At 34.0% G+C, this 12,149-nt stretch overlaps 1 protein-coding gene across 1 annotated transcript; it reads left to right on the top strand.

The window, feature by feature from the left end:
• The first annotated feature begins 7,896 nt into the window (after positions 1-7,896).
• LOC105126777 (auxin-induced protein AUX28-like) lies at positions 7,897-10,742 on the top strand. The gene is made up of 5 exons (XM_011027746.1): positions 7,897-8,381; positions 9,390-9,619; positions 9,735-9,870; positions 10,030-10,091; positions 10,403-10,742. The coding sequence occupies exons 1-5, from the start codon at positions 8,140-8,142 to the stop codon at positions 10,444-10,446; spliced, it is 714 nt and encodes a 237-aa protein (XP_011026048.1). The 5' UTR covers positions 7,897-8,139; the 3' UTR covers positions 10,447-10,742.
• The last annotated feature ends 1,407 nt before the right edge of the window (positions 10,743-12,149 follow it).

Below are 12,149 nucleotides of genomic sequence, written 5' to 3'. Positions count from 1 at the left end.
GCTCAACCAACCACATCCCCTCTTGTTTCAACCGAACATCTCACGCCGCCATGACTCGTCAGGGGAAATATGCACTGGATAGTCTAATTACTTCTTCATTAAGCTGCATGTACAAAGATTCATAGTTGGTGAGCTACGGTTGAAATCGTGTTTTGTTATAATTATAATTTTTAAAATATTTAGTTAATTTACAGTTTTATCTAAATTTGATTGATAACTTTCCTTTAAAATTAATCTTGATTATTAAAAAAAAACATACACAATAATCATAACTATAAGTCAAAAGCAAGAACACATTTATGCATATTGATGAACACTATTTTCAACTCAAAAATCTAAATTGTGAAACCACCCTAACATTGTTGACAAAGTCACACAATGTTAGGTACCAATTTGTCAATAATGTTAGGCATAAATTTGGTGCCACCTACCTTGCCCTTGTCTTTTGCATGGATGTTTGCCTATAAATAGACAATGCATCCAAGCATTATAGATACACCACAAGAGAGAAAGAAGAGAGGGTGAGGAGAGAGTAATCCCACAAAATTATGAGGTATTTGTGAGATAGTAAGTGAGGTGTTTTCTCCTAATAATAGAGAGATTTTTGTTGTTCTCCTATTATAAGAGAGAAGTTGTATTCCCACATTACTTAGTAAAATTCTTCTATACTTGCACATGGACGTAGCCAAATTGGGTGAACCACGTAAATTCTTATGTGTCATTTCTCATTTTATCTTGTCTCTTATGTTTTGTCTTGTCGGGTTTGCATGCCAGTATCTTAACTGGCTGGGTATTTTCTTATACTACTCAATTATTTTCTTAAGTATAGTAGAATTAAAAATTGAGAAAAAAATCCTTTTCTAGCCTGTGTTTGCCTCAAAAGTTAATTTATTAGCAGACCTTCCAATTTCAGAGATAGCTTGGGATATGAAGCCGCTAGCTTTATTCTGGCCTTCAAGTAAAAAGTAGCAGGCAGTCATATGTGGTTGGAAACCGTCCAACCCAGATTTATTAGCCGGTGCTAGCACACCACACGCATACAAAGCTATGAGAAGATCAAGTCATGTCAACTGAAATTAAAATCAATGCAGTCAATTTTTGTTAAAGCTTAGAGATAAAGAAAATATGACTGCAGAGCTATATAGAACTTTGATTGCTTAATATATATATATATACACGACAGATCCTTTAAATTTTTTATTTTTTTGAGCTTGTGTAATATATTCATGGTTGTTGTTTTTAAAAGTATTTTTTGTTTGAAGATATATTAAAATAATATTTATTTTATTTTTTAAAACTTAATTTTAACACTAACATGTCAAAAAAAATTTAAAATAATTAATTTAAAATAAAAAATTATTTTTTTATAAAAACATTTATCTACAGCAAAAACAGATCGCGAAAAACCAACTCGACAAAAAGCAATCTTTTAACAGAAACGGTTGCCAATCATTTTGAAGCCCAATTAATCATCAATTGTATGAGCCATGCCAGACGCAAAAAGGGCCTCCTACCCTTTTCAAAACCAAGACCAGATCATGGCACTATTGAAGTATGCTCGGTAAGGCTTTAAAAATATTTTTTATTTGAAAATATTTTTTTTTAAATTATAAAAAATTATTTTAAATTCAAAAATATTTTAAAAATACCCTCCATTTATTTTCCTGCAATAAATGGGCAAATAGTACAAACTATAAAGGATGTCAAATAGACGAGACACGTGTGACGTATTAAATGGTGATAATGAAACGGAGGCCTTGAGCCGCTCGTGGTAGCAAAATGTTTTGGATTTTGGACTCTCAGGAGTAGAAGAAATTGAGGCCCATAAAAAAAAGAAAGACAAAGGCCCCCTTTCTCTCCTTCTCGTTTCCCATGTATGTGTCCAAATAGCTCGCTCGCCCGCTCATCATGTCACTCAAGATGCCCATGTGGCATGCCTAGGAGAGGGATCCAGTTCCACTGTGTAAAAATATAAGGTATTGCTTTTTTTTTTGGGCTGAATTTTTTTAAAAAAAATATTTTTAATTTTTAAGGTATTGCTTTTTTTTTGGGCTGTATTTTTTAAAAATATATATTTTTAATTTTTTTTAATTTATTGATACCAAAAATAATTTTTAATAGATAAAAAATAATTATTTTAATTTATTTTTATATAAAAATACTTCAAAAAAAATCATTACTGGAATATCAAATACTTCGTAAAACTATTTGCTTTTGGGTCTCGGCCACGAGTATATGGTCTCGCATCCAGTGCTCCCTTTCATTGCGTGAATAAACTTCAGTTATTCTTTGAAAATTATATGAATAAAAACAAGAGTATATTGCAGATAATAATATGACTATAATGATTACCCGGCGTTGGAACAATATATTGGTGGTTCTTCTAATAGGTTAACCTATTGGTGGTTCTTGTAATAGGTATGTTAAGGATCTGCTTTGTACTGTAATGGCAATTGTAGTTTAAAAATAATTATCATTTAAAGTATTTTTATTTAAAAATATATTAAAATATTTTTTTATTTTTAAAAAATTATTCTTGATATTAGTAAATTAAAACAATTTAAAAATATTATTTTTAACAAAAAAAAATTAAATTTTTTAAAAACGCAATTTACATCACTTTTGTATATTTTTTTATACTTTTTAAAGTGTTTTTTATATTTTTAATATTAATATATTAAAAAAATTTAAAAACATTTAAAAATATCAATTTAATATTTTTTTATAACTAAATATATTTTTTAAATAATTTCAACTGCAAAAAAAAACAAACAAATCAAAAAATCAAAGTTACAAGTTTTTTGTTAATTTATATGTGTGTGTGTGTGTATATATAAGTGAAATCATGTAGATCAAGGTCATAAATAGATACAATTTTTATCTTTATTAATCTTGTTCAGTGATTATAACAAGTTCAGAATCTCTCAGTTGTTTTACTCAGATTGCAAAATTATATGACCTTTACAATTTCGCAAGTATCCCAATATAGAAAATAATCTCAATTTCTCTATTTTAAACACTTGGACATGTATTTAAAGATAGTCTTTAAACTTGATTTAATCTAAGAATTGAGTTTTAAGTTTTGCTTAGGTTAATTTTTTTATTTAAATCAAAAGAATATATTTTTAGTAAAAATCAAAATTCAACAAGTTATAATCAAATTTTTATTAGATTTTATCAGGTTAAATAAGTTATCTAAATTTCTTTTTAAAAAAAAAAAAAAACTTGACTTTGATCAAACTTCGATTAGCTAGATTTCAAGTTGACTTCTCAGGTAAGACCGTGTTTTAAAAGTATAATTTAAAGACACTATATCACAGGAAGGAAAGAAAAAAGAACCGCCTTTTATTTTAATTTTTTAGAATGACAACTCACCAAGATTGAAACGCGTAACTTCCCGTGTTCTCGAACCACACGTGAGGCTGAGCTCCTTCAACTCTGGACCCCAATTCTGACGGGTAAAAATAGTCCAATATTGAGGCGGACAGAGGCCCACATCTCACACTGACAAGTACCGTATAGGTGGTATCGCGGCCTCTTTCACAGGATGTAACCAGGTCTGGTCCATATTGATATAAAAAAGGGAGACAAGATATCCGGCACCACGAGGCCCAGATAGCTTATGTTTGGTTTCTATCTACGTGCCTTGATCACCATTAATCAGTCCTTATCAACAATAATTCTTCTGCAATCATTGAGCCACTCAAAATCGACTCAAAGCCAATACATATGTGCACAGCAAATGGAATTGCTGGCCACAAGTACGGACGCAAGATCTCCTTTCGCATGGCCAATTCTAAAGGAATTTGTATAAGATACGAATTACAAAGTAGAATTAAGATTCCGAGCAAATATCACACATAAGCTGATAAGGATGCATGCTTACATGTCTCTACCGACCGTCAGCATTTGTTCTGATCATCGAAGGCGAATTTATAATGCGGCGTGTTCATGCGTGTACGTGCACAGGATTTAAGCTGGGAAGTTAAACCCTAGTTCTAGCAATATTATAGTTTCTTTTGAATCATATGTGTAATTGTTTCTTTGTTTGCAGTATATTTTCACATTAAAAGGCCTGTAATGGAAAGTTGCAAGTGTGATGAATTAGAAAACATGGCCAGAAAAAACCTACCAGTAGATGGGATTTTCCCATATCTCCCCTTTTGAAAAAAAAAAAAGCGAGTTAAAGATTGTTCGAAATAAGTGCTTTTTTTTATTTACACTCCCTGTATCAGTCCGAACGGCCTTAACTAGCCCTTGTAGCCAAATGGCCGTGGCATCAAGAACCATAACTTCCCCGATTTTGAGGACATGACATGAGTACGATCCTTCCCTAAAACTTAAGATTTCCTTAATAAATTTTCGAGTGCCTGCAATGAGGCGTGTCAATCCAAAAGGGTGCGACAATTGATCACCACTGTATTTAATCGTTTCATTACAAGGTAATGACGCTTGAAGAAATTCTAGTATTCTACCATCACAATAATCTATGCTGCCTAATTAGCGATGTCGACTATCAAGGGAAGGGCAGGCTAAAATTCCCATATAGATTCACCAACGCTTTAACGAAACAATTCCATTTAGCACATATGTAGCAGGAATCGCGCTTTGGATCCGCTCTCGAAGTGAGGTTTACCAAGAATCCACCAGGCATACCAGTCTTAATATTTTATTTTGCGTTCTGCCCTCCTGTGCTTATGATCTTTCACATACAGGCTTGTTCCATTTGACCCATACTTTTTTAGTCTGTTACGTAACCACCGCCCACTGATCATAACCTAACGACTAACAATTTATCTGATCAATAATCATTGAATCATTATTCAGCCTCCCTAGCTCGAAGAAAGATGGGGAGCAAAAAAAACTGAACATGCGGCAGCGCAGGGTTATAATTATTATGACCACAGACCATTTGGTGATTGATGATTGCTGAAAACTACCTTCTATATGATTCTTTGTAGGGAAAACAAGTGTCAAGATATAACACAAGCAATCTCGGCGCTATAGAAACCATAGATCTTCATGGAAGATGTTAATCTCAAAGGCAGTTCTAATTAAAATATGATCCAATGTTTGCATCCCCGTTGAGAAACTTAGAGGAGTTAATTAATTAGCAACTCGATATGGAGCTATAGTATAAATAAGTGGTAAGTGGGATGCCCTGCAGCGGCGCACATGGGATAGGGTTTGACACTTGGGCGACACAAACCCCATGAGCCAAACAAGTTCACATGGCTCAGTCCAATGCATCTACGCACATGCATGCTTTTCTTTACACATTAGGGTCCACCCTTCTAAATTCCCTCAACCACCCAAGCTCGTTTTTTAATACTATTTCTTCTTCCTTTGATCCTTTCTTAGCTTACTGTTTATTTCTTGTTCCTGGCTCGAGACCATTTTTTTGCTATAGTAACTAGATTTACCAAATTCACTGTTTGACACGTTCTTGGTAGTAAGGGCGATGTCTTATTGTTGCTCGTCCATGTTCGGCTTTTTGCTAGTGGTCATGAACGTAGCTTGCATGTGTGCATGCAATTTTAGACCACCATCGATCGCACGGCCAGACAAGCTCGGCGCCTTTCATATATACAAGGAACGATATGAACATGCATTGGAGGGACCACTGCATCTCAAATTATTGCACATCTTTTGTTTTTGCACCTCGCTAGCTACATGCAATTTATTAAGGTCAGTTATGTGAAAACACAAAAACCTACGTACACAAACTAATTACATACTCTAGAAATACAGTAGGAACTGCTGTTTATGGTGTTAAAGCTTTCATGCATGTATATATATATATATACATGCATGAAAGCTTTAACACCATAAACAGCAGTTCCTACTGTATATATATATATATATAGAATAGTAGATTGCATGTTGTGTATACATGCATGGTGTATTTTATTAGTGTCAATTTTCAGTTTTTTGATGCTGATCATACGCGGGAAAGAAAAATTAAATTGGACTTGGTGATTGGATCTCTAATGCCAATTTCTTAGGCAAAACATAGAACCAAAAAAAGGAAGAAAAGAAAGTATGAAAGAAATCAAATCGATCGCTTTCGAGAATTTAACATCTTCATTATGTCGGCAAATTTAGAATGGATATCTCGAGTGTTCATAATTATTCAGTGGGGTGTTCTTTGCCATAGAACACGGATTGGATCTCGATCGAAGGCACTAATGATATAAGTCAGAGGACCACCTTCAAATAATTAAATTTTCACATCAATTTTGATAAGTTCTCTTAGCTTGCCATTATTGTGGGAATGTTTCCTGATTACAACATCAATCAGGGACCATGAGGGCCTGATTTAAAGCATCAACAAGCTCAAACCGAAGAACCAATCTGGTATCTTATTTTATTTTAATTATATCTGACCGGCACCATGAGCATCAATTATAGTTAGTAGGAATAATTCCATGATCAAGTAGAGAATGAAGCCGGAAAAATGTTGGTGTAAGCAACCGTATGCGAGTTCTCCAAAAATAATGGGTGAAATCACATGGGACAGCAAAAGGGAAAGGAGCAGAAGAAGAACATGGAGATTAAAGAGAGGAGGGGGAAAACATAGCAAATTAAATTGAATAAGAGGTTGAAAATCAATCTCTCGTATTTGGAATTTGAGTATTTAACGATTGGAATCTCTATTCAAATCAAATTGCTTCATTGACAATAAATTCACCTTGGAATAATATTTATTTTTAATTAGTGATAATTAGGATAAGTTCACTTTGGAAAAATTTGCAATCTATACTTGAAGAATTGGTAAATCTAAGTTTTGAAAAAAGTATAGCTAGGTAATTAACCATTAACAAGCTCAAAAATTACTACTCTTCTAAACAGGTTAATTTCTGGTCCAGCATGGATGTAGTCTTCCATGGAAACAACTGCCTAACTACTTGTTTTGTGTTAATAACTTTAATATACGTGTAGGCAGACAGTTACCCTAATTTTCATACAGAAACTGGAGGTTTGTTTTTGGAATGATCTAGAAATTAATGTTGTCCAAAGGTAAATGTCATCGCAATTAATTTTAATCCCTTCTCAATGCACATATGGAACTCATTATAAAATTTTATCACATAACTTAACTAGCATTCTAAAATCCACATGCAATTGGATTGCCCTTAAATCAATTTTTAATATATATATATTTACTTTTCCTAGTGCTCTTATCCCATATGATAGTTTTGAAATTCAAATTTACATAACATGCTTGAGATTTCAAGAAATGCAAAGAAAATGGTATTTTCTTACAAATAAATGATGCAGTTAAGTGTGTTTAGATGAGAGGTAAGGTGGTTTTTTTAATAAAAAGCATGTATTTTTTGTTTTTAAAATATATTATTTGTGTTTAAAAATTATATATTTAAAAAAATTTACCATACCTCTCACTTAAATATATACAAAATACTATAAAATGGATTTGAATAGCTCACTCGTTCAAATTTTTTCACTCACTTTTATATTTGCATGATGAAGCATTTTGATAGTAATTATTTTTTAAAATATTTTTTATTTAAAAATATATTAAAATAATATTTTTTAATTTTTAATATTAAAATAACCTAAATTTATAAAAAATTAATTTAAAATAAAAAAAATCAAAATTTTATAGAAACGGTACCGGTGCCCTTGATTGCTTTCTGGAGTGGAGTAGAGCAGAAGAGCACAGTAGAATTGTTTAGGTGGTCCCCTCCCCAGTCAAAATCGCAAATATCAGCCAACAGGCTACAGACAATCATAGGCTATAACATCACCATATCGTCACCTGCCCGCAAAAGTTTAAGAAGCCAGTTCTGACATATATCCACTTGTCAATCTCCCATTAACCCCGAATCAAAGACAATTAAACAAATGCCCCAAGCCGTACATTAATACCTATCAGGCCCAAACACCACGAGTCTTCCCCCAAGCTCCGTATCATTACAACCTTCTTGCAAAAAAGTTTACCCTTTCACTTTCTCATACATTTCAGAACCACCACTTAATCCAAGAAAATCAAATCCAAGCTAACACACAACTGCGTGCCAATTATAAGCTTAGATAGAGAACGGAGAGAGAGAGAGAAAGGGAGTGATCAGTTTCTGAGAGGAAACTAAGAGAGAGCGGGGCAAAAAAGTACTCATCATGGAAGTGGAGAAGGGAACAAAGATGGGGTTTGAGGAGACAGAGCTAAGGCTAGGGTTGCCAGGGAATGGTGGAGGGGCTGAAGGAGAGATGGTGAGGAAGAGAGGATTCTCTGAGACTGTGGACCTGAAGCTCAAACTTTCTTCCAAGGAGCGCGGTGCTGGTCCAAATCATGAGAAGACCAGGAGTTTGCAAAGGGAGAAGAATATTCTGGCCACTGATCCAGCAAAGCCTCCAGCTAAGTAGGTTGCAACTTTTTTTTTAGTTTTTGTAATCTAATTTATTCTATTTAACCTTTTCGTGTTCATGTTAGTGCATGATTGTAGGTAGTTCATGATTAGATTTGATAGCATATTTCACATACGAGAGAGCGAGAGTAATAGTTGCCTTCACGGTTTCATAGTGGACATAGCCAAAAATTGCCATGTAGATATTTTCTATAAAAGAGTATCATGTATGCAGTGAATATAGAGAAAAACTATAATCAAAGAGCTTGATGTTTTTCTTGAAAAATAAAAAAAAGGAGCTAGAAGATTCTGAAATACCCACAAATTAACATATAGAACTTTAGATTTGTTGCAAGTGGAAAAGGTTAATTATTACTAACATTATTTCCTGTGTATTATATATATGAAGCACGGCTAAAGGAGAAATGCTCACTGAAATATATTATACGCTGAGTTCTTGAATTGGTTTTGCTAAAGGAGAAGTGCCCACTGAAATATTCATATTATGAGATTGCTAACCTTTCCAAACTATGAATATGGATTCTCTCATTTTTATTTTCGAAAAGTAAAGGACAGTCATATTTTCAATAGGAATAGATCAAGCAATTTGCCATTTTTAACATTGCTAAAATCTTGTGCTTTAATTTTGAATTTTATACTACTTTAATTTTAATCCAAACACGAGAGAGAGCTAGTAATTAGATCTTGATTGGAAAACATCGGTACACTAAAATATGAAAGCCATTGTCAATGCCTATAGAATTTCATGGACCCACTTGCATGATGAGGAAGATAAAGTACCCGCAGTACTCCATCATTTTTCTCTCCAGTTGATTAGCACAGAGATTGCTCAAATATCGTTTGGTTTAGTGACTTGTTTGTGCATCATTTTCCATTTTCCATAGCCGACATAACCCTTTAAATCTTTCTATCGAAACCCTTTAACTGGAAGTTGGATATTATAAATTAAGGTGTACATAACTGAAACTCATCATGGTATGTACATCCAACATAAAATTTTAGGGCACAGGTTGTGGGATGGCCTCCAGTACGATCTTTCCGAAAGAACATGTTAGCAGTCCAAAAGAGCAGCACTGATCAAGAGTGTGAGAAGGTTCCTGGGGGCAATGCTACCTTTGTGAAGGTTAGCATGGATGGGGCACCTTACCTCCGTAAAGTGGACCTGAAGATGTACAAGACCTACCAGGAGCTTTCTGGTGCCTTGGAGGAAATGTTCAGTTCCTTTACTATAGGTACGATTAAATTTACATCACATCTCACATATATAGAGGCGGTATTGATAATTTACATATGTAATAGCCCGTGATTATGGTTTAACAATATGACTTATCCCATTTTGCATTGAAGGCAATTGTGGATCCCATGGATTGAAAGATTTCCTCAATGAGAGCAAGCTCATAGATCTTCTCAACGGCACTGATTATGTTCCAACTTATGAAGACAAGGACGGTGACTGGATGCTCGTCGGTGACGTCCCATGGGAGTAAGCTCTTAATTGACCTCTCTATAGTCAATACAACCTTCACGAAAAGAAACTGTGAATTCTTTTTTAGAGAGTTTACTATTAATTACAATACTATATATAGTAAACCCTATCCCCTTCCCATTAACTATATAAGAGCTAACTTTATCTTAAACACAGCATGTTTGTTGAATCATGCAAGAGGCTGCGAATAATGAAGGGAACGGAGGCTACTGGACTTGGTTAGTTTACACTTCTTACTATAAATATTGGTAGCTAGCTTATAGTATTCATTGAAAAACAGCTATTAATTATTACCTGTCACATAATGTAAATCATATCGGTTATGAATTCGAATCTGGCCCTGTGATTTGTACAAGTTTCAAGGAGAATGGAAAAACGTAAAAAGTCAAAGTTGGTTGACCTACATATAAACTATCTAATTAACCATGCCAAGAAATTAATCTTTCTAAAAAAGAGATTTAATACTGATTTCTTCAAGTTAATTTCCATCCCAATGCCAATTTTGTTTTTCCTTATAACTCATTTTCAGCACCAAGAGCCATGGAGAAGTGCAAGAACAGAAGCTACAAGTAGTGAGAGCCACAGCCTGCTCCTTTGATCTCGTGGGTCGCAGGAACCAAAAAGATGATAAAACGCGTAGATTGATTGAGCAGGTTGTTCTCGTGGAGCTGTTTCTGTAACATTATTAATTATGTTTTGTGAGATACTCTATCAGTAATATTATTATGGACAGGAACGATAATAACTCTAGTTGTGTTCCGAGAGACTCGGTCATGTGTCTTGCTTGTTCTGTTTTAATTAGTTGCTTATTAATGTTACGACCATGTACTTGTTTGTTTTCTGGGTAGTCATCTAGTGTTCAAATTACTCCATTATTATAGTATTCATTATTAATACAGTAATATTTATTGCTATATATAGAATTCTTATGGGTTAGGAATAGGAATGGGAAGAGGAAGAGGACTGGGTAATGGAAATGCTCCATATGGACGTTGTTGTAGGAAGGGAACAGGATCATGTGCTTGTCGATGGAGCATTTATTCATTCATGTTCATTTGTATAAGTTTCTTGATTTATTAATTGCTTTAGGCATCAATATATGAAAGATATTGCCTGTTCAAAGCTAGCTAGCTAGCTAGTAAGTTACAGATTTGACCATCGTGCATTGATGGAAGCAAGGGTATCCCTTGTACATAAAAATTTGCCGCTACATTTTAGCTAGCCATGAGACTCATGACTCTGGTCCCTCCCTGCGTCGATACCATCTATGATTTGGACTAGGAAGTCAGCTCCATGATCTCTCTCTCTCTCTCTCTCTCTCTTTCTCTCTCTCTCGGATCTGACAATTGTGCTGAATCCACGCCGTTCCATCAATAATGGCAAGTTTTAATTTTTTAATAATTCTTAGAAATCATTATTGGAGCCACCCAATAGCTTCGCACAATGCAGAGAAAGCTAACATGAACATATCGCGAAATATCCGAGTTTTTAACGCAAGGTGGCTCGTCAAATGAAGAAATGAAGGGGGAAACGAGTGTGTTTCGCTATAGGGATAAGTGTAATATTATCCCTAAATATCCATTTAAATTATTATTTTTATACAATTGAAATTATTTAGAAAACTAATTTGAAATGTGTATTTCATTAGAGTATTTTTTTTCACTGATTTTACCAACATTACTTTTGTACTGTTCAAGAGATTTACAGTTCGAAGTTTTCATTCATCTTTAAACACTAAATATATTTAGGTGGTTGGTGGAGAATTAATTTTAATCAAAATGATTTCAATAGAAAAATGAGGCCACATATAAGCTTATATTGAAAAACTAAATTAAATTATATAGAAAACATAATTTTTTTTTTTTTTAAGACCTAACAGAACTACAGAAAAGTACTTTATTTTCAAAAAGTAAAAATTGACATGACCACACCTCTCCCACTATGACCTACAAAAAATGGAATAGGGGTCGGCCCATAAAAGCATTCCTCACGCTGACAAAAGGAGTAGCTGATAAACAGTTGGTAGTCGAGGTTCCAAAAAAGGGGGCAAATAATAAACAGTTGGCCCAAAGCTCAGAACATCAAGAACAGAGTCTAGATCACACAGGCTTAAAAGGATCCGGGCCATACCTGAGCCCATGGAGGTTGCACCTGAAAATGTCCGAGCAGTTTCTTGTTCTTGCTCGGTCACATAGACCACCAATCAAAGGATCTTAGATTGTCAGCGGCAAACGCAATTTCAACTGGACTTGTAGACCTCCGCTAGATTTAAATTG

The sequence above is a fragment of the Populus euphratica genome, unplaced genomic scaffold, assembly GCF_000495115.2.
Source record: "Populus euphratica unplaced genomic scaffold, PopEup_1.0 scaffold30.1, whole genome shotgun sequence".
In the NCBI taxonomy this organism is placed as follows: domain Eukaryota; kingdom Viridiplantae; phylum Streptophyta; class Magnoliopsida; order Malpighiales; family Salicaceae; genus Populus; species Populus euphratica.
The sequence above is the reverse complement of the archived record's forward strand: the minus strand, read 5'-3'. Positions and strand labels throughout refer to the sequence as shown.